We start from the raw sequence: 24,336 nt of genomic DNA on the forward strand, positions 1-24,336 counted from the left end.
ATAGTAATAAGTAGTAATAGTAAATAAGGGATTTCCGCCGTGACGTCACGAAAAGTCACGTGACACGACTGGTTGGCAAAAGTGGTTGTTTACAAAATGGCTTCCCATTGATTGAAAAGAACGGCGTTTCATCCGAATTAAGATGGTTGTCTCGTGTTGGGTGATTAACTGTGCAAACAGATTTGACAAAGCAGACCCTAAGAGTTTTTATAGAATACCTAAGAAGCCTGATCAGCGCAGGGAACTGTGGATTAAAGCAATCAAGCGAGTGACCAACGACGGTCAACCCTGGATCCCCTCTGACCATGATCGAGTTTGCTATCTGCATTTCATTCAGGGTATGTAGTTAACCATTAATAATCCAAGTCAATTTTCAGTGAAATATAATATACATGCCACTTGGGTGTGCCTAATGAGTGTCCTGTGAGGAATGAGTGTCCTGTGAGAGTTTTTTCACGCCCCGCAATTCGTTAAGTGATATTTTTAAATATTTTTTTCTGTATCATACAGATGAACATCGAACCCATTAACATGCAAAATTTGACTTTGATTGGACGTGTGCATATTATGCATTTTTAACGACATAGTTACGGTGCAGTGCACATGCGAGTGTCCTGTGAGGTTTTCGCACGCCCCGCAATTCATTAAACGATATTTTAAAATTATTTTTTCTGTATCATACAGATGAATATTAAACCTAATAACCTGCAAAATTTGACTTTGATTGGACGGGTGCATAACATGCAAATGTAACGGCGAAGACGAAGTAACGGTGCCATAAAACTGCGAGTGTCCTGCGAGGAATGTGACCTGTGAGGAATGAGTGTCCTGTTAGTGTTTTTGCACGCCCCGCAATTCATTAAATGATATTTTAGAATTATTTTTTCTGTATCATACAGATGAATATCTAACCTATTAACATGTAACATTTGACTGTGATATAACGAGTGCATACTATACAAATGTACCGGCGAACACGAAGTTACGGTGCCATAAACATATGAGTGTCCTGTGAGGAATGAGTGTATTGTGATTGTTTTTGCACGCCCCGCAACTCATTAAATGATATTTTAGAATTATTTTTTCTGTATCATACAAATGCACATTGAGCCTATTACCATGCAAAAGTTGACCTTGATTGCACGAGTGCATATTATATAAATGCACCGTCAAAGTTACATTGCAGGGTGTCCCGCGAGGTGTTCGCACGCCCCGTGATTTTGTTTACCTTTCGAATACAGTGTGTACTAGGCTAACTAGCTATATATAGTGAGTGTCCTGTGGCGCCGTGCCAACCTCGGGTACCTTGCCGCAGGCATGGTCACTGGTGATTGAACTGCTCAAACTTCAAAACTATGTCCGTTATATAAGAAATACAAATACACCTATTTTCTCCCAAAGTCCGTTTATAAGAATTATACAATAAATAACTTTATTACGCCTGAAATATACGTATTTTCTCCCCAAGTCCGTATATAATAATTAAACATGTATATGTATATAAAGTGAGTTAGTTGGCATCACTAATCAATTCATATACACTGTACTGTTAATTACCTTTTGAAAAAGGAACGATGTAAACAAATAATTATGGTTAATAAAATATAATGAAAAGTAAAATCCTTCAATATTTAACTAACGCTCACGATCAACATGTACACCAAGAAAATGCACAGTCTTAACTTTTAATGTAATTTCTAATTACACGTATTTAGTAAAAGTGCAAATACACTGTCTACATCGTTAACGCACTTTAAAGTTTAAATACATTTAAACATATAATTGACGGCAGTACTGCTTTTCGTACATTACCAATAACAGTTGTTTTTAACATTTAAAATTTAAGGCCTTTATTTCGTAGAGCAGCGCAAAAATCTTAACCTATTTACCCTTTACTCAGTGATGACTTCAAAATAGTTATACTATTAGTTAATATTCATATATATTACACGCCTATCAATTCAACAAAACGTGCAAAAAACTGACATGACACTCACCTTAAACTTACTGTAAATTCGTCGTAGCATTTATTTTATCCAAATATATTTTATTGACAAAAAGTACAGGGGGATTTGGCACAAGTTTTTGCAACTTATCAACGCCCTTTCCCAAAACAAATACAAAATTACAATATTTGACAAAATAAAGACTAAAGGTCACCAATTCAATATTTTTGTAATATCTTTGTAACATTGCTCTCCGATTTGTCAAGCGGCAGGAAGTACAGAACAAACAAATATCATGCATTTTAAAATCTATTACTTGTTTTTCGTAGCATTTGCTAAAATGTACTTGTTGATAGTAATAGACATCGCGTATATGTACGAATTGTGGGGTGTGCAAAAACCGCACTGGACACTGCACCGAAAATGAATAAATTTTCGATGTTCATCTGTATGGTACAGAAGGAGTTAACAGAAAGTACTACTTATCGAATTGTGGGGCGTACAAAAACTCTCACAGGACACTCATTCCTCACGGGACACTCATTCCTCACAGGACACTCATTCTTCTCAGGACGCTCACATGTGTAATGCATCGTAACTTTGGCGGTACATTAGCATAATATGCACACGTCCAATCCATGTCAAATTTGGCAGATTAATCGGTTAGATGTTCATCTGTATGATACAGAAAAAAATATTTAAAAATATCACTTAACGAATTGCGGGGCGTGAAAAAATTTTCACAGGACACTCATTCCTCACGGGACACTCATTCCTCTCAGGACGCTCACATCGTAACTTTAGCGGTACATTAGCATAATATGCACACGTCCCATCTAAGTTAAATTTGGCATATTAATCGGTTAGATGTTTTTCTGTATGATACAGAATTTTTTTTTTTTAAATATCACTTAACGAATTGCGGGGCAGATCAATCGATTAGATGTCCATCTTTATTATACAGCAAACATAATTTTAAAACATCAGATAATGAATTGCGGGGCGTGAACAAAAACGCTCAAATTTTATTAACATGACAATATATCACCTGTCGACCTGTTTGTGATTGTACATTACAAGTTTTCAGACTGAGATTAACAAATTCTATGTATTAATAACAGTTTACCATTATATTTGGTTATATATTATGTACAAGTTATATTGTTCAATTCTATATTAATACGTCTAACTCAAGTAGCTTAAACAATGCATTAAGTTATCATATGTGCGTAAATTACATGTAAAAGGAGCAGCACAAACCGGCCCGCACATTTAAGAAAAAAAGGTTTCAGCAGTTTAATTAACAGTGATCCATGCCTGCGGCAAGGATATATAACTAACACGTCAAGGTACCCGAGGTTCGCACGGCGCCACAGGACACAGGTGGTACATGTGTATAACCATCGGTAAATGGGGCGTGCGAACAAATTGATCAGCACCGTACGTAACTTTGTCGTAAAAAATGCATCATATGCACACGTCCAATCGAAGTCAAATTTGGCATGGTTATGGGTTAGATGTTCATCTGTATGAAACAGAAAAAAAAAATTAAAAATATCACTTAACGAATTGCGGGGCGTGTAAAATCACTCGCAGGACACTCATTCCTCACAGGACACTCGCGTGTGTAGTGCACCGTAACTTCGCCGATAGATTTGCATATATTTGCATTATATGCCCTTGTCCAATCATAGTCAAATTTTGCGTGCTAATATGTTCTATGTTCATCTGTATGCTAGAGAAAAAATAATTTTAAAATGTCTATTAATGAATCGCGGGGCGTGAAAAAACTCTCACAGGACACTCATTCCTCACAGGACGCTCACATGTGTAATGCATCGTAACTTTGCCGGTACATTAGCATAATATGCACTCGTTCAATCAAAGTCAAATTTGGCAAATTAATCGGTTAGATGTTTATCTGTATGATACAGAAAAAAATATTCGAAAATGTCACTTAAAGAATTGCGGGGCGTGAAAAAACCTACAGGACACTCGCATGTGCGCTGCACCGTAACTTTGTCGTAAAAAATGCATAATATGCACACGCCCAATCAAAGTGAAATTTGGCATGGTAATGGGTTCGACGTTCATCTGTATGATACAGTAAAAATTATTTAAAAATATTACTTAACGAATTGCGGGGCGTGAAAAAAGTCTCACAGGACACTCATTCCCCACAGGTCACTCATTAGGTGGACCGTGCCACTTAAGTAAATTTGAAACCGAAAAGGCAGTATGTTGTTGCTGTTAGTCCACAGACTACAGACTGAGTGTGCGCTGGGCTGTAATCACTGGTTGACATCGAAATGTGTCGCGTTATGACTTCTAGCTACCCTTATAAGTAATAACAGGCCTGTATGTTATAGGCCTAATGTTAGCTTTATAGGCTAAGATCTGACGGGGTTCCAGAGTGGGTAAACATTTAACGTATATTACAAACAACGATTTGTAGATTATGTATATATCTATCAGTGTACAGTACTGATTTCATCCACAATCGTGTATCATGTGTATATGATTATTCATTTCATTTGTGTTTACCATAATTACTGACATGATTTAGAAAAAAAAATTATATATGCACAGGATATCAATGTAAATTTAAGGGGTGGGTGGTGGTATGTGTACATGGGTCATTTCTCAGTTTTGGAGATAATTAAAACACTAGAACAATTTTGATTGTGAACACTCTGACTCTGCAAATGTACAGGGAAAGTGTTGCATAAATTTGGGCAGAGAGAAATAATTCTTCTTATTCATGAAGTAGCAGTAATTATTATAAATTGGAAATCAAAATTTATTAATTGAATTTTCTTTTTTAATAGGTGAGAAGAGCAGTGACAAACACAGTCCTGATTATGTCCCTTCTGTGAACATGGGTTATAAAGTTTCTCAAGTGAGAGGAGATCTCCGCTTTGCCAGACACAAAAGGGTTGATAATAGGACAGCTGAGAAGGAGAAGCGAGATGTAGCTGCTGCTCTGTTAGATTTGTCAAACAAAGAAAATGCACCTGAACCTGAAGGTATTGATATTTTTTCAAATAATGTTAAGTACATAGTTGAAATATCACTGACATGATTTAGAACAGGTAAAATAATGACTTGGTTGATTTGTTATTTTAACAAAGTCCACAGACAATTTGTCTACAGAAAATTGAAATCCCATAGCCCAAATCATTTTTCTATAGACCCATTTTGTAAACATAATGTTGAAAGTAGCATAACTGTCACGCAAACACTTGCATCATCCAGTTCATACTCACTTAATTTTTTTTCAGATTTTCTATAGTCTCTGACTATTGGACCACCTTTACTTTCAAACACAAATTTCATTAATTATATGAACTTACTTATAAAGTAATGACTAAAATAAAACCTTTGAAATGACAAATGAATTTGATTTTACATGATGCACACACATATATCAGGGTGGATGAATTATGTACTCACTGTTTTTAATAAATTCAATTTCAGAACCTCAGCCATATGTTGACTGCCATGAGACATGTATAAAGAAAATAGCAGATCTTCGCATCGAAAATCAGCAACTTCATGGTGAACTTGCTAGGCTTCAAGCTGAAAATGAAGAGCTGCTAAAGAGAACTTCCACTATGGATTTTGCAGACCAAGTGCTAATGACAGACCGGAAAACTTCATTTTACACTGGGACATCTTCAGCTGTGTTTATGTGGTTACTCTCATTCTGTTCTTGTATTCTGCCCACATGTAAAGTTTTGACTCCAAAGAGCATACTTTTGTGTTTACTAATGAAGTTGAGACTTAATCTTCAGCACCAAGATTTGGCCTACCGCTTTAATGTGTCCGTCACCACAATATCGGAAGTAATGAACCAAGGCCTGCCAAAACTTGCAGAAAAATTTGCTTTCCTAATTCAATGGCCAGACAAAGAGAGTTTGATAAGGAGCATGCCAAGTGTATTTAAGAAAATCTATCCGAAATGTGTCAGTATCATTGATTGCTTTGAAGTGTTCATCCAGAGGCCTGGACAGTTAACAGCTCGATGCCAAACATGGTCAAACTATAAACATAATAACACCGTGAAATTTCTAGTCTCAATAGCGCCTACTGGTGCTATCACATATGTGTCTAAAGCCTATGGTGGAAGGACATCTAACAAAGTTATCACCCAGAGAAGTGGATATTTAGACAAACTTGTGCATGGGGATCAAGTATTGGCAGACAGAGGATTTTTAATCTCGGAAGATGTAACAAGTCGCAATGCCTCACTGGTTATTCCTGCTTTCACCAAAGGGAAATCACAGTTAAGTGCTAAGGAGGTTGAACAAACACGCAAAATTGCTCATGTGCGCATTCATGTTGAACGGGCAATAGGGAGACTAAAAAATTACAATATTCTGAGCAGTTCATTGAGTATGCACATGGTTCCTCACATTGACAGCATTGTAACTATATGTTCATCTCTTTGTAATTTGCAACCAAAGCTAGTTACATAGTGTATATATGTGCATGTGGCCTTTTACCTTTGATGAATGTTATTGTATAGAGGCATGTACATAGCCTTCAATTTGGACTGAATTATTCCAGATAGATACATGTAAAATGCAACAGAACATTGACCAATATATATGTTTGCTCTCATGTAAAAGATTTTTTTGTGCATGTGATGTGAATTAAATTTGATTAATTTAAAATTCTTGTTGTTGTTTTCTTTCTAAGGTATGTATATCTACAATACATGTTATACTGTTAAATATATGATTCTTAAGAGTATACATACATAAAACATTAAAAAAAAATGCCTTTGTCTGCTAACCTGATCAACCCCTATTTTTGAGCAAACAATTTTAATATTCCAGGAATGATCTGAAGTCAAAATTTAATGTATATAATATATTCAGTATTTGAATTGAATATTAACGTAGAAATATATGGGGAAGGCTAGCGGAAAACCATGCATTTTTTTTTTAACAATTATCAATGTATGAAAAATATAACAGAAACCACAGTATGCTGCTCCAATATATTTTTATTTGTATTTTCCCTAATAATTATATGAACATGGTCATATGTGTATCCAAACATTACTGTATTTCTAATTCACAAATCATTATAATTATGATCCGACTCATGATACAGTATTATCAAAATGAACATTATGAATCAAGAATTGATGACAGACTTGTATTCACTACAAGGTAAACTATTTTGCAGCATAATATATTTCAATTTCACACTTTCAATTTAATAACTTGTTACTAAGAGTTCAATATTCAGTTCACATTCAAGCCTATGATTTAAAGCTCCACACAGTTCTGAAACTTTAACTGTCACATGATGTACAGAACCATTTCCCTCTTGGCTTTCTACGAATATTTACACATTTGTAGTGGAACCACTGGTAGGGACAGTCATTACTGTCACACTTGATCATCCTCCCGTATTCTGGTTCAGAACATAAACACCAGGTGTCTTCGTTGTTGAGAGGAGTATCAGCTGTAGCACGTGAAATCACGCTTTCCAGTTGGCGGGTTATCAGTTCCTGTTGAACATGCTTTTTCATGAACAGTTCACATTTTCCCACAACATTCTTACAAAAGTTAATGTCAATCGGAACACGCACAATAACCATGCTTGGCGCAGGTTTACACTTTGTGTACACCACAAAATCACAATATGTGTAACCACAAATAGCCATTTGAAATTGGACTTGTGTATAATACCTGTGTGTTGTTTTCAGGTGCAGGCTGGAATCCAGGCAAAAGTCTTTGTCAGTTGCAGCAGCAGTCTGCACAGTAGAGTTCCTGTGTTTGAATGGGCACTTGATTTCCAGTGTTCCCTTTCCACAACACTGACAGTTAATAATTCCATCAGGACTGGCTCCGAGAAATGGGTGTTTATGATTGATGTTAAATCCCGACTCCTCACAGTGGAATTCAATGTGTTGATGAGCAGAGTGTTTGGTGTACAAAAGTCTGCACTCGTCTTCATTTTCTATACCCCATCTCACGGAGTCTTTTTTGGAAAGATCATACGTTGAGTATCCCATGATTCTCTTAACCAGGTTGTCTGGGGATGTGGTGTCCTTTCTTACTAGAACATCATGTGCCTTGGATGCAGTTATCCTGCCCATCCTATGTTGGTACCACAAAGGGCTAACTGCCTGGTTCCTGGTGGCCTTCTCTAGGTTATGACATTGAGCCTCTGTCACCACATATTCAAACAATGTCTTTTTGCTCTCCTCACTAGTTGAGTCACTGATTGTTGTCAATAGCACCGGGTATTTTTCCTTTGTCGTGACGTTCTGTTCAATCAGATGCATGTCAGAATCATTGTCATTAACATCAGCAATAGTGACACATGTGAAAAAAGCAGCATTAGGAACTATGGAATACAAGTCCTGTAGGTCATGTTTTGGTGGTAGTGGGGCTGATCCATTTGCCTGAACAGACTGTATTTCCCTGGTTCGCTTACCCTCGATGTCATCAAATATTTCGGATATCGTTGCGGGTTTAATCTAAAAAAACATTACAAATGTGTAAGATTCCTGGTTTTGATATAGCTGACAAGAAAGATTATACCACAAGCCATATATATGGATATTTAATGAGCAGTGATCATGACTTAATCAAAATCGTCACTGACATAACATATATCATGTTTTCAGGCTGTTATAAATGCATAAAGAGTTCATTATTGAACTTGGATAAAGGCTCTATATTACAATGATATTAGCACATTTATAGACTGCATTTTTATGGAAAGATGTGTTCTTATAATACTTACTTCCTTTCGAAAAGAGGTGTTCCACTGACAAGCCTTGCTGGTCGAGCTTGTCTGAGTGACACCAATCTTGACACCAATTTCAATCTTAAATAGAAGTGCTCCAACATGACTGCACACTTCACCCAACCTGAAAAATGAAGAAATAAAATAAAATTAATATGTGAAATGCAATGTTTTATAATAAATAATTCAAAATCCCTGATTATGTTCAATATTTTTTCTAGTTCCGTCAGAGAGATCACCTAGTTTGCATGCTCCATACATGTTTTGATGGAGTTTAGTTTACTTCATTTCATTAAATTTATATGTTTTCCTCGTTGTAATGGAAGCTGTATGTAATTGATAAAGCATTTGCATTAGAGCTCAAATTATACAGATACAGAATCTTTATTTAAAAGTCGAGCATGTTTGACATGTTACACAAGCTGATAAGTTTTGAAGAGCTTGTATTCGACATGCAAATTTGAAATATGGAGTAACATAATGTATTAAATGAAAACATACCCTGCCATACATGTGCAATGAGCACAGTAAACTGTACCACTGGATTTCTGCAAGTAAACCCATGGTTCATGAGGCTTGTCTCTTGCATGTTGTGAAGGAGTCACCTTGGCCTTTAATGCAACAAAAGGACAGTCATCATCAATTGGATTTGAAATGACTACTTGCACGTGACCACTAACCACATACCTGAAAGAAAATAAAAACAAAAATCAGTTTATGAAAACAAGGTGTACACTAATCACAGGGGCATGTCTTGTTTTATATTACAAAAAATATTCAGAAATACCTATATATATTGACAATATATATAGGTATTTCTGACTATTTTTTGTTATATAAAACTAGACATGCCCCTGTGCACTAATTAAGGTCTAAACAATAATATACATGTTTCTGGTAACATGACATGAAAATATATTGGGTAGGTAGAACCAAGATCTTATAGGTAGGTGATTTATATATATATATATATATTTTTTTTTTTTTTTTTTACTGAAATCATATAGACAAGCAAGCAATCTTGACAATGATAGACAATGAGAGGGGGTGGGTAGGGTTCACGGAAACACCTGTAATTTTTAGGCCTTAGCTAATCAGAATCAAAACGTCACATGTACAGTACAGCTATTTACTTCGCCCCGTTACATTTTTTCGCTGACATTTTGAATTTATCACGTGACTCCATTGTATAAACACACCTGCAATGACATGCTACCTAGCCTAGACCTCGTTAGGTTGGAACAATATTATACTTCTTCCTGTAGATCTTATATAGAATTTATTATTTTTTATTCACTGAAAAACACTTTAACAGCATATTATGAAACTTACTTGTATGAATCAAGCGATTTGTATGCCTTCATCGACTCCTTCGTGTAATTCGACGGGGTGTCAATCAAATAAAGGTAGATGTCGCCAAAGGTAAGATCAGGCCACGTGTTGGGATTTGTTGACCACTTCTCACTGATTTTGTACGGATCTGGTAGAGTCTTTGTACCACTGTCATATTTAAGCTTTCTGCAATACCTTTCACGAGCTTCCGTTGAAAGGCTGATAGCGTAGTCAGACAGGTAAACAGAGAAATCGGAGTTAACCTTGCCCTTGGCCATTGTTATAATGCGACACGCTTACCTGAGGCGTGTTCAGGATGGCGAGCGATCGCGCGAGCGCTCTCGTGATAATAAATCGGCGATCCTGAACGGTAGTGTGCGCTCACGCATGTATTCAAAATAGCGGCCTCCCGTGCTGTTGCACTACAATTTCTGTTAACGGAGTTCGAAACTCCACCACAGTATGAGAGCGACGGTCTTTATAAAGAAGCCAGCAACATTATACCCGCTATTATTGCTTCTGGTACTTCGGGTGAGCCTCTTGGGACAACCAGAATAGAGGATTATGTGGAGAAGACTGTTCCCCAGTACAGCGACCCTCTGTTCAAGGCACATTTTCGAATGACCAGAGCATCATTTGAGGTGAATAAAAATAACCACAAAGCACAGCCTGCACTCTATCGTCCAATCACAAATTACAACAAACCCATCAGAATCTAGGGGCGGGGCTTACCATCAGTCTATCAGTCACCACAATTGGCTGCGCCGTACATTAGATACATTGTACATTGGATAGTTTTGCTTGATATATCCCAGTCGCAAATGACGCTGACTAAATAATTGTTTTGTCGCGTTGTGATTTTAATTTTCGCTCTACTTTGTAAAATTGATGATGAATTTCATGATGTAAAATTATTAGAATGTCCAGAATTTCGTATCCAAAGAAAATTATTGCTTCATAAATACTGTTGTGAACGAGTCAATATTTGGAAATTTTCTTCTGTAATTAATTGCCTAAATACAAGAAAGCTAATGTATTAACGATAAAGTATGGTCTCCTGAAAATGTGTAAATTTAAAACTATAATAAAGTTCTGTTCCTTACAGTTACGGTTAAAGTTTTCTTTCTGGATTTTCTTGCATTTACTCTCCCATTAATTCATTGACCGTGGATTTAAGTGTTTTTGAAATGTATGTATTCTGCACGTCAATCCCTAGGTTTAGTCCTACTCTATACCAGCGGATACCCATTTATAGTATTTATATTTATAGTATAGGCGTATACTTTACGAAATGTAAATATATGATCATCTTATCTAAATTAAAGTGCTAAAATATTTATGTGCAGCAACTGTTTACAACTATCTAAACATCCCATATTTTAGCATGCTTAAAACAACGACAAAACAAATTATTCATCTACAAAGATATAGAAAATATAAGTGCTAGATCACAAATTTTCTCTGGCTTTCTTTTTATTCAAGAAAACAGTAGTCATTGAAGATAACAAAAATCAGGCTTCATATATATATACCAAAACATTTTCTTTGAAACGGAAGCAAATGTCTCTAAGATAGGCCCACGTCCTCATTTTACGTGTCAAATTCAACAACGGATATCCTAAAAAATGAAAGAGGAAAACAAATCCTAATTTACATGAAGAGTTCATAACTATGAACACATGTCACACCATTAGGGTAATTGGAGATTATAATAAAGAATAGCATAAAGAATAGTATGTCGCACGTGAAAATGACATCCCTCCGTGTTCACATTACAAATCATGTTATATCCTAATTCACTAATTATCAACTAGTAGAATCCAAATAATTCGGGAGTTTTCACCGTTAAAAATTAACACAGTTCCTGGGAAGGTGAATGATATATAGAGGTTACACAACGAATGGTTGTTGGATATGGAATTCATTTCACACGAGTAGGTTATTTTTTAAAGTTACAAAAGACACGAGCTTTAGCGAGTGTCATTTGTAACTTTTAAAAAATAACTTGCGAGTGTGAAATGAATTCCATATCCAACAATTACGAGTCGTGTAACCTCTTAATATCATTCACCTCCCCAGGAACTGTGTTAATTTTAAGGTGTACAAGTGACGGCCGGGACCCGATGTGACGTCATTCGATTAATGATGACGTCATAACAATTGCAGTTCGGGTCAAAGTTCGAATTCCTGACCAATCAAAATATCGGAAGGTCATATAAATAGAGGTTACACAACGAGTGGTTGTTGGATATGGAATTTATTTCACACGAGTAAGTTATTTTTTAAAAGTTACAAAAGACACGAGCTTTAGCGAGTGTTTTTTGCAACTTTTAAAAAATAACTTACGAGTGTGAAATAAATTCCATATCCAACAATTTCGAGTCGTGTGACCTGTTTCTACCACAATAATATCGGTTTGAATCAAAGGGAAACGTGGCCAAGTATAATTTCATGTATGCAAATAAAGTGTACCGGTGACGTCCGGGACCCGGTGATGTGACGTCATTAGATTATTGATGACGTCAATAACAATTGCAGCTTGGGTCAAAGTTCACCGTGTTAGCCAATCGAAATGCGTACAGAGTTTATACCACGTGTGGTATAAACAGATTGTTAATCAACAGCTGTAATGATTAACTGATGGTCTGAGAGTTGAATAACACAGGGTATTGTGGTAGAAAATATATTTATCCAACAGTTTATAAATGACCTGAGAGTGGAATAACAAAGGGTATTGTGGTAGATATATATATATACGTACCCGATTAACACTTGATTATCCTGCTAGGTTTACCTTACCTAAAGCCAAAGGAAATTTCCAGCGAACTTTAGAGTCTTGTTTAACAGCGTGACATTTAGCAGAGTGACACTTAACTGTCATTTGCGAACATAGTATCAGTTAACAGCTTCTCTGTATTTTGGCTCTTCAGCTTACGAACATGATCCTTTCCAATATTTTTTGTAAAAGTCTAGTCATTTTAACTCTAGATCTTCAGAGCGGTCTCAAGTTGATAGACAATCACTTTCACTTGGTGTTAATTAGATGGGTTAATTGGTAAACACGACATTTTGATTGGTCGCTACGGATGCACAATGCTGCTTTTTCCGATTGAATGTAGCCGTGACCACGTGTACGTCACCTGTAGGCAGGATAATTACACGTTAGGGCATCTTGGATTTAATAGTGGATGGAGCTTAACGCTAGGCTTCACAATTCTTTACTAAAAGTAACTTGTTATACTGATGAATCACTGCAATTCGATATCGGTTGATGGAAGTCCCGCCCCTACAGTTTGTACTTTTTTTGAAATTTTATCATTGGGTTCAAAATTGACGATCAATACTCAATAATTGAAACATCTTGAGTGGATTAATAACATTAACATGTAGAAATGCTGTTTCATCAATTCACTTAATTTATGAATACCAAAATATTGACCCGTTTTATACGTCCTCATACACGATTTCATTAATGCTGATGAACCAAACAGTTTAAAGTAAAAAAATCAACTGAACTATAGCTGACAGTGCCTTAGGATAAACACACATAAACTCTCGTATTATTACGTCACGTCATTGTCCAAATCATGACGTCACAATCGATTTCATACTGGCAAAACCAATGAAATCCATACAGAATACAACACTACGTCTGTCCGTCCTACAGGGACCTGGGATTTAATTACAGTGTACATTTATTTGGACATATCATAGTGTCTTTAGAATATTTCAAGACGTTTGGGAGGTCTAAACATTTTATAATTTTTTTTTTTAATTGTTTAATTTTTCAAGATTTTTTTTCATAAATACAAAACATTTGAAACATATATGCACATACATTCTCACTCTTACACCCACAGTAACTATACTCATGATTCAATAACATCATCATCATCATCATCATCATCATCATCATCATCATACATAATCAAACATCATCATCATCATATCAGCATCATCATCTTCATCATCATCCTACTCCTCCTCCTCATCATCATCGGTTCATCACCACCACCATCATCATCATCATCATCATCATCATCATCACCATTCATTCATCATCATCATCATCATCAAAAGAATCACACTTAATCATCATCATCTATCATGATATCATCATCCATACTTAAATCATTTTCATTTTTTTCATCACAATAAAACATCATCATCCTTATCATCACACAAAAAACATCATCTTCATCACGATTATTTTAAGCTTGAACCACAAGCCTCACATCTACTTACATTATTACATATTAATTAACACACATATATAACCTAACCTAAATTTATACAGAGTGAGAAAGAAGCAGACAGACATACCATCACACAGACAAGACAGACAGATAGACACAGACAGACGCACCATTACACAGACAGACACACACACACACAGACACCGACAGACACACACATAGACGCATCATCACACAACACAAAACGGACAGACGCACAGACAGACGCATACTCGGACACACCATCACACATAGAACGCACACACACACACACAAAAATAAACACGACTGAAGCATGGGAGAAAATTTCTTTAAATGGTAAAAATAAAAAGTAATGGAAAGGAGCTAGAAACAGGCGATGTCAGTCTTTTATAATTTTTATAATTTGATAAAAATGTATACCTTTGCGTGTTATACATGTATGAACAGAATGGACATTCATGAATATTCACGTAGAGGTATAATTTTAATCTGGACCTCCTTGATATCATAGGATAGGTCCAAATACATGTAGACTGTAACCAATTCCCATGTCTCAATTCTTGTACCCGCTATTTCTCAAAAAGTCATGCAGATCTCTCTCTCAAATTTCACGTGTAGGTTCTCCTTGACACAGGAACCTGCTATAAATGATGAATAACATATATAGATCGATACAGTAGCATGTGAGCCATTCGACCTTCCTTAGTTTGTCGACTGATAATTATTTTTAAGACAATAGAAATTGTTTGTTACAAGTACACTAGTAGATATCCGTATGCAGCTTACATTATTTTTTATTTAACACTTTGTCTATTTCGTTTACAGGAGCTATTGGAGCTTGTAGGTCCACGTACTGAGGTGAAAACAATATCTTTGGAAAGAAGAACGTTAGCATGTGTGTGGTACCTCAGCAACCAGGAAACATTCAGAAGTATTGTAGACAGGTTTGGATTAAGTAAGGGATCCCTACATTATTTTTTGAGAAAATTCTGTAACATTATTACGAGCAATGAAATACTCCAGCAGTTGATCCGCTGGCCAAGTAGTGATTCGGAGTTCCAAAATATATCAGAAAACTTTACGCAGAGGGCAGGTTTCCCAAATGTAATTGGTGCACTAGATGGTACTTATATCCCTATATTAGGACCAACTGCATTTCGCGAGTCCTATATCTGTAGGAAAGGCTTTCCTGCCCTTCACCTTCAGGCTGTTTGTGACACCGATTTGAAATTTTTGGATGTGTTTTGTGCCTATCCCGGATCTGTTCATGATTCAAGGGTGTTTAAAAACAGTCCTCTATATACGGAACTTCAGAACAACCCTGTTCCGCGACAATATCATTTGCTAGGAGATTCCGCATATGGCAATTCGGAAACTGTTTTGGTCCCCTTTAGGGACAACGGTCACCTCAACGCCGATGAGAAAAGGTATAACAATGCCCACAGTTCGACAAGAGTCGACATAGAACGCAGCTTCGGGCTACTGAAAGGAAAGTTCCGGAGATTAAGATACGTTGAGATGAAGAGGGTTGAGGACATACCAAGTTTGGTTGTGACGTGTTGTGGACTCCACAATTTTATTATTCAGAGGGAAAGATACACAGATGAAGACATAGACATGGATGCTGCTGATGGTGATGGTCCCCCTGGAACCTGCAGTGTAGCACGTGATACTGGCGCCGTGGATAAATCTGGACATGAAAAGAGGCTTCAGGTCATGCACAGTCTACAATAAATTAAACAACATCTGAGACAAGATACCATTTTTATTTTATTTGAGTAATGGTGGGATGTACGATTGACAAACAGCGTTTGGAACGAGAAACTTATCAGTTATCATCATTTTCATTTTTCCCCAGAACTTTAACAAGCTGTTCTAATGCTGTTACCCGCCTTTCCTCAAGTTCCAAACGCTGTTTGTCAATCACCATTCTCTCGTTGTGCATTTCCTTCAGATTCTTCTGATAATCCGATAGCCATGCTGGCTCAAGATCCTTTGTCGGCCTCTTCTTCGCCTTGGGCCGAGTTGGGATGTTGATAGTTGGTAGACCATCATCACAACCATCATCCTCCCTCACAGGTTCTGTAGCCGAAGCAGAAGCAGACGAAGTAGGCTGTGTGCTCGCAGATTCTCTCCTTTCCGGCTGAAGAGATGACACGGATGTAACAGGAGTTACAGCAGGATCTCCACGGAACATATCATCCATTACCTGGAAATAGTTCCAGGAAATCCTGTTGTTGCCCGTGCTAGTGTGTCTTTGCTTGATTATCTTGTATCTGTAAAGGAAAATGTGAATTACATTTCGATAAAAATGCAATCAATGATTGCTAGCTCACTGGCCACACCCATCGAAACATTGCTTCCAGTTTTAAAATGTGTTGATTTTATGCTAAAAATATTCAATCCATAACAACTTTAAAGTTGGACGCCGACGCCGGGGTACAGCATTAGCTCACGGTCAGTCATAACCGGTGATCTAAAATGATTTGTTAATTTTGGTTTTCTTGGTAACATATACGTCAAAAAATGCCAAACAATTGCACTAAATGCTATTTTTCAGCATTGCAGCGACCATCAAAATAGATAGGGTCAGATTTAGGTGTACGAAATGCTTATGTACAAAAAGTCAAAATGTATAGTCCCACACACAGGGCTCGTTAATAATGCTTATGTAAATGATATAACAATTTTTAAAGAGGTCGTCGAGATAGGTTAAGGTTAACTTATCATGAAACAATATAGAAACCTCATTCGCATTCCCCTGAATTTCCTGTCGCACTCCTCGTGTGAACAGGAGTATCCTCTTTCCTGCATTGCAGCAGCAACTTTTTTTCACGCCTGCTTTTGAGATATTGTGTTGGTGCTAAATAGGCCCGAGAATCTCTGTTTTTGGTCAATCAGCAGCAGTATGGCCTCATGTGACCATTTGAAGCGATCTGAAATTTATTTCAATGATAAAATCGAAAACTATAAATGTGATCATTATTAGTATTGATCTATTTCATTAACGAAGACACACCCATTCACCTATTTTAAACAGACCAGAAAATAACGACGTCGTGCAGTATGAAATAAATCTGGTGTAACAAGTCCAAACCTATTCTATCAGTAATCATTTATCAAAAGTAATAATACTATGCACCAGTTGACTATTAAAAAAATCATATCGTATCGGTATCTCATCCTACCACATAAGTATTCCATAATTGACAAGCATATATACATCATATTATATGTACATGCAGAAATTGACCATGTTGGTACACGAGTTCATAAAACAAACGGCGTTATATTGAAAGTTATTTAGTAAACCAAGCTATAAGTGTGAAATACAAAAATCTACCTGTTTCAGTTTCGTCTTGTGTAGATTTAGGAGCAGCTGATCCTACACTTTAATCTAGATCTGCGTTGGCTAAAAACATAAAGTTTCAAAATTAGATAACCGAAATAGTGATATTTTCTTGTAATAATGTCGCATGTTACAAGTAAACAGTAGATGCAATTGAAGCATTATGAAACAAACTATGAAGAAAAATAAAAAATTAATATCATAATCCTTAATCGTGTCTTAAGTAGGTGATCTTGTGTTCGTTTAAAGTAATATATGATTCACATGTTTTGTGTGAAAAAGACATTTGATAATTTATCAAAATTAAAGTTGTTCACTTTCTATCAGCACTACATTTAATAAGTAAAACGTTTTCAAAAGTCATTTTCGTCTCGTTCTTAACAACAATAATTAATGACAGTTAAATGATGTCACAATAGCAATTATGTACAGTGGAACTTCGTTAACTCGAACTCGACGGGACCACGAGAAAACTTCGAGTTATCCGTGTGTTCGAATTAAGCGAGTTGTCATTTTTGGTGCAAAATTTTGTCAATATTTGTCAACATTATATAATCATTATAACTCCGCTCTGTCACTCATCAGTTCAGTGTAAAGACTGGTCAATACATGTAAATATATATGTAATATTTCGTTCTGTCACTCGTAGTTTGAGAATAGACTATATACATGTATATATATAATAGATAATAAATTGTTTTTATTCTTACGGACGAATTATAAAAGTAAAATAAAAAAAGCAACTCTCCGTTAGCGCTTTCGTCGCGTCATGGCGACTCTTCAGAATGATTTTATTTTCAAAATAGATGATATGACGTCATAATCATCTATTTTGAAAATAAAATCATTCTGAAGAGTCGCCATGACGCGACGAAAGCGCTAACGAGAGTTGGTTTTTTCTATTTTACTTATATATATATATATATATATATAAATGTTATATTATTATATTATTATAACATTATGTTATTGATTGTATTACGTCATAATGTTGTTACTAAGCATTAAAAAGTAATCGCCTGAAGATAGCCGATACACGGCTTGAACACGTTAGCGATATTTAACCGGAATTGCCTTGTTGTGTCATTTATGTTTACATATATAAATGTATATACATGCCTGCAGTAACTTGATGATTTTCTCTCAAAAGTCCCATAGATGACAGAATTTTAACAGATTCTGTAACAGCTACAAGGTTATAAGGTATTACATAAAATCAAAGTTAATCATAGATATGTAGAACAAGTGCAAATGATTAACTTGAAAAATGCTAATTAATGTAGAACACTCATTACTGCTGCTAACACAGACTATATAAGCTACACATACGTAGATGAGCAAAGCTTATGGGTAAATATATAATCTCCCGTGATTGCTGCTAACACAGACTATATAAGCTACACATACGTAGATGAGCAAAGCTTATGGGTAAATATATAATCTCCCGTGATACTTTATTACCGTACTCATTTTTTAATTATAGATAAAAAGTTAATTACTTATTATAATGCAATATAATTAAGCGACCGTAGATTACTCTGCGCACACATGTAAAGAATATGCGCTTTTACTCAGCACGAAATGAGTGATGGCATTCTATTTATTTATTTATTTATTTGTGGGTTTTACGTCCGCTATTACGGCCTTACGGCCTTTCAGCTGACGAATGGCATTCTAAACATCTTATGATCGTATACTAGTATAAACCACGCCCTTTCAAATCTCATTTATCCAATCATATGCTGATGTAGCATACGAAAGCCCCTCCTCTGATCGACTCTGATGCGACACTTGTATTGTATGTAAACACTATCAAACACGCGGTGAGGTGCTGGTGTTCGTTTTCAATGGCAAAAAAATCTTTTAGCTCATGATTATCATTATTTATTAACAGAAATTACTCTTACCGGAATGGCAACGGTCGTTGATATCTTTGATGACAAAAAATACGTACGACAGTTTTCCGTCTTCACTTTTTAATGTGAGCTTGACCATGTTTATCACATTGGAAGCCATCTTGATTTTACTGGCGAACAGCTCGGTGGGTCGGTACGCGTGCGTTCGCGAACGCTTGCGCGTGCATGTCTGTTCAGAGGCGAGCGCTCGCTTTCGCTCGCGAGCGCTCGCCATCCTGAACACGCCTCTGATTTACTGCCAACCAGTTTTCTGCGCATGCGCGAAAATTACGTCATATCCTTTATCGGCGAATATCCCTATAATTAAACATTTCTAATATAATTTTGCAATGTATTAGCCTACCGTCTTATCTAGAAATCTTTAATTCGCATATTCTGATATCATACTGCTCGGAGTTGTCTCCGTGATCCGCCATGATACTTCTCGAAGAACTCTCGTGAGGATTCTAACCCAAATATGGAACCCATGATCCATATATGGATGAAGCTACTACGATAAATAAATACATAATCAGAGATATTTAACCACTGTTTTGTAACTCTTGTGAAGAAAGCGAACCTTACTTTGCATAATTAAATATTTTCAGAATGAATTGACCTTCCCCACCGAGGTATATAACTCCGAATCAGTTTTTCTGTTGACATCTCGCGGGAAATCTCATTAGCATCAATTTATTTTGATTTCCTTATAAGGAAATTGACCTTTACACTTGTGTCAAAGATGGCGGTATGTTTGAACTGATATCTCCGTGTGTCTTGCTCGTTTTTGATTTTACTATTTATTGTTGAACAATTGACGTAATATGCAGGTTTGTGGCTTGAATATTGATAATAGATACCAGAATCATCACTTTACATGTGTTTTTTATCCGAGAAAAAAATTTACCACAGCTAAATACTGCCCGATGTGAATCACATCGGGGCTTGCTACACTATCGGCAATGGGAGGGACTTCATACCCTGCCGGAGAGCAGTGTAGGCAGGGTATGAATATTCGTTCTATACGGAGTTTAAAGTATCAGCAGTATTTTCTCCGTTTAGAAAAAAATGACAGTAAGTTTAACATGCCTAAATCTTGCTGTTTGTCATCAGAGATACTCATACTAACACATTTTCCAATGTCGCCGTTCATTTTAGCGATGTATCGGATATATGGGTCCTACATCAGCCGTTTGGTAGGTTTCGGCTGTATGCAACTGGCAGCTTTATGAGGGAAACTATATAATCGATTTCAAGCAAGAGACTTAAACCAATGTGTTATTTTTGAAATGTGTTTCATTTTTTAAGAATACAAAAACGAAGGTAACCCGACAGGCCTACCAATATGTTATTTTTGAAATGTGTTTCATTTTTTAAGAATACAAAAACGAAGGTAACCCGACAGGCCTTGGTAAACTGGCTGACATGCAGCATGTGCAGAATCTTCAGCTGGCCTTCATCATTCAATTACATGTCCAATTGAAATTGATACAAATTAATATATATACTGTTGTTATATAAACTTTTATCAGTTGACCACCAGATTATCAGTACATGGTTTTCACTTCTGTATTAATTTAGGATTTTGTGGTTTAATATATAATGATAACCTATGTATACATTATTTCTGTTGTTCCTGATTCACACAGAAGTCAATAAAGAACTTGAACTTGAACCATCAAATTGCACTTGTAATTATAATAGAGCTAATGAAGTTGAATTCGAAAACAGAGTAAGTTATATTGATAAATATTTTGTCCTTTTAAAGCCTAGCTGTCATTATCATACCATACTCATTTTTTTAAATCTATGTTTTAACATGAGAAGAGCACTCTCAAATTAAAGAGATAGCCAAAATATTTTAAGATCTTGTTCATTAAGTTTAACATGACAAAGGGCTGGTGTAGCTTGTCATGAAATGAATTATCCCTTTGATGTATTCCGGAATGCGAACACGTGTGATTGACGTACAAGTACACGTGTAGTTTTATGAGTAGGCTGGGTTTCGATCACAGGGGCTTGGCAAGCCTGTGGTGACTTGACAATGTCAAAATCTATAATAACGATAAACTGTGAGATTTTACTGTATATGTTACATAATTCATGAACAAGTGTATTGGGACATCTTGGGTCATACCCAGACTGTGGACGACTTGGCAAAAAATTGAGAAGTGTTTTTTTCCTTACAAAATATAGCAGATTTATCATATTGTTCCGGGGTTGGGTCATAAAAGGATGCGAAGATTGCTCCTAGATTAGAAGGACTGCATTTTCAGATAGACAGAAAAAAAAGAAAAACAAAATCAACCGTGTTTTCAACCTTGTCTTTCGTGTTCATTCTCTATAGGAATTATCGTTGTCAGGATGTAAAATTCATCGACGACGAGGTGAAAGTATCACTCAGTCCCGGTCAGTAAGTTTGGTTTCAGCCTTTGTACACAGCGCGTGGTTCCACTTGCTAGTTTCAGGCACATTCTTTCTTTTTTTGTATTTTTTCCCCTGAAAACAAGTTTGTGTTAGTTTTAAGTGTAGAACAATTTCTAATGTATAAACTGGCTTTAATGTTCAGAAAACGTCATTATTGACAGTATTCACCAATTTGCGTACTTTACTCACAGGCACTTTTGAGTAACAAATGGCATCAACTATAACAGTAACACTATTAGCTCATGTCATGTGTTACTTAAAATCCCGAAACCAAGCCCCTGTGGCATCCGTTCGTGCAAGCAACACCTCTTTGTCTATTTCAATCTCTGAGTTGACCCCATTGAAGGGAAGACGATCATTACCATGCATCTTGTTTAAACACTTTTAGACAATACCCCTGTTATGTGAGGCGAAAGAAATAATTAAACTGTAACATAAAGTGCTAACATTATATGCCCGTGTTTAAGACCGAGCATGTAGCACGCAACATCGTATCTACTGCGCATGCTCCTACTAAAAGACCATTGGAATCGTGGGATCTTTTTTCTTCTCTCTTAACACATTTTTTTTATTTCTTATGTCTGCCTTGGCACTACCTGGATTTTTAGTATTTGATAGTTAAGATTTTATCCTTTAATAACAGTTTTAGGTTCCATTTCTTTGAGACTACAAATGCTAGTACATAGTAATCAGTACATGTATGGCGCTAGTGTAGAGCAGTTATCATGTTGTGATGTGACAGTATGATATGTGACCGCGTGATGTGTCAGTATGATGTGACCGGTTGGGGTGTCAGTATGATGTGACAGGGTGATGTGTCAGTATGATATGACAGTATGATGTGACCGGGTGATGTGTCAGTATGATATGACAGTATGATGTGACAGGGTGATGTGTCAGTATGATATGACAGTATGATATGTGACCGGGTGAGGTGTCAGTATGATGTGACCGGGTTGGGTGTCAGTATGATATGACCGGGTGAGATGACAGTATGATATGTGACCGGATGAGGTGTCAGTATATGTGACCGGGTGGGATGTCATTATGATGTTACCTGGTAAGGTGTCAGTATGATGTGTGACCAGGTGAGGTGTTAGTATGATATGTGACCGGGTGTGGTGTCAGTATGATGTGACAGGGTGGGGTTTCAGTGTGATGTGACCGGGTTCGATGTCAGTATGATATGTGACCGGATGAGGTGTCAGTATGATATGTGACCGGGTGAGGTGTCCGTATGATATGTGACCGGGTAAGGTGTCAGTATGATGTGTGACAGGGTGATGTGTCATTATGATATGTGACCGGATGGGATGTCAGTATAATTTGACCGGATGAGTTGTCAGTACGATATGTGACCGGATGAGGTGTCAGTATATGTGACCGGGTGGGATGTCATTATGATGTGACCTGGTAAGGTGTCAGTATGATGTGTGACCGGGTGAGGTGTCAGTATGATATGACCGCGTGATGTGTAAGTATGATGTGACCGGGTTAGGTGTCAATTTGATTTGACCGGGTGGGGTGTCAGTATGATGTGACCGGGTGAGGTGTCAGTATGATGTGACCGGGTGAGGTGTCAGTATGATGTGACCGGGTGGGGTGTCAGTATGATGTGACCGGTTGGGATGTCATTATGATGTGACCGGGTGGGGTGTCAGTATGATGTGACCGGTTGGGGTGTCAGTATGATGTGACCGGGTGGGGTGTCAGTATGATGTGACCGGATGATGTGTAAGTATGATGTGACCGGGTGGGGTGTCAGTATGATGTGACCGGTTGGGGTGTCAGTATGATGTGACCGGGTGGGGTGTCAGTATGATGTGACCGGGTAAGGTGTCAGTATGATGTGTGACCTGGTGAGGTGTCAGTATGATGTGACTGGATGATGTGTCAGTATGGTGTGACCTGGTGAGGTGTCAGTATGATGTGACCTGATGAGGTGTCAGTATGATGTGACCGGGTGAGGTGTCAGTATGATATGTGACCGGGTAAGGTGACAGTATGATGTGACCGGGTGAGGTGTCAGTATGATGTGACCGCGTGATGTGTAAGTATGATGTGACCGGGTTAGGTGTCAATTTGATTTGACCGGGTGGGGTGTCAGTATGATGTGACCGGATGGGGTGTCTGTATGATGTGACCGGGTAAGGTGTCAGTATGATGTGACCTGATGAGGTGTCAGTATGATGTGACCGGGTGATATGTAAGTATGATGTGACCGGGGAAATATAGTGTTGTGTAAAACATGTATTTAAGCCACCCAAATAATCGTTTTATAAACAATACAACAGTATATCAGACTTTTATTACACGAAGTTCAATAAATTTCCTATAAAATATACTTCATAAATTACAAAGTGTATTTATAGTCTTCTCTGATGTTATTTTAAAAACAA

The 24,336-nt window shown here is 36.9% G+C and overlaps 4 protein-coding genes across 4 annotated transcripts; 2 read left to right on the plus strand and 2 right to left on the minus strand.

Annotated features, from left to right (window-relative positions):
* The first annotated feature begins 29 nt into the window (after nucleotides 1–29).
* On the plus strand, nucleotides 30–6,616 carry LOC117318956. Its single transcript, XM_033873878.1, has 3 exons — nucleotides 30–338; nucleotides 4,775–4,972; nucleotides 5,424–6,616. Exons 1-3 carry the CDS (start codon nucleotides 143–145, stop codon nucleotides 6,422–6,424), a joined length of 1,395 nt encoding a protein of 464 aa, XP_033729769.1. The 5' UTR covers nucleotides 30–142; the 3' UTR covers nucleotides 6,425–6,616.
* Nucleotides 6,617–6,950: 334 nt separating this feature from the next.
* Nucleotides 6,951–10,334, minus strand: LOC117318955. Its single transcript, XM_033873877.1, has 4 exons — nucleotides 10,050–10,334; nucleotides 9,219–9,404; nucleotides 8,715–8,841; nucleotides 6,951–8,445 (listed from the first exon to the last, which is right to left on the minus strand). The coding sequence occupies exons 1-4, from the start codon at nucleotides 10,325–10,327 to the stop codon at nucleotides 7,252–7,254; spliced, it is 1,785 nt and encodes a 594-aa protein (XP_033729768.1). The 5' UTR covers nucleotides 10,328–10,334; the 3' UTR covers nucleotides 6,951–7,251.
* Nucleotides 10,335–14,599: 4,265 nt separating this feature from the next.
* On the plus strand, nucleotides 14,600–16,000 carry LOC117318965 (putative nuclease HARBI1). Its single transcript, XM_033873883.1, has 2 exons — nucleotides 14,600–14,644; nucleotides 15,092–16,000. Exons 1-2 carry the CDS (start codon nucleotides 14,600–14,602, stop codon nucleotides 15,998–16,000), a joined length of 954 nt encoding a protein of 317 aa, XP_033729774.1.
* LOC117318958 lies at nucleotides 15,838–18,136 on the minus strand. The gene is made up of 3 exons (XM_033873880.1): nucleotides 17,610–18,136; nucleotides 17,013–17,202; nucleotides 15,838–16,542 (listed from the first exon to the last, which is right to left on the minus strand). The coding sequence occupies exons 2-3, from the start codon at nucleotides 17,078–17,080 to the stop codon at nucleotides 16,095–16,097; spliced, it is 516 nt and encodes a 171-aa protein (XP_033729771.1). The 5' UTR covers nucleotides 17,081–17,202; nucleotides 17,610–18,136; the 3' UTR covers nucleotides 15,838–16,094.
* Nucleotides 18,137–24,336: the final 6,200 nt, after the last annotated feature.

The sequence above is a fragment of the Pecten maximus genome, unplaced genomic scaffold, assembly GCF_902652985.1.
Source record: "Pecten maximus unplaced genomic scaffold, xPecMax1.1, whole genome shotgun sequence".
NCBI classification, from domain to species: domain Eukaryota; kingdom Metazoa; phylum Mollusca; class Bivalvia; order Pectinida; family Pectinidae; genus Pecten; species Pecten maximus.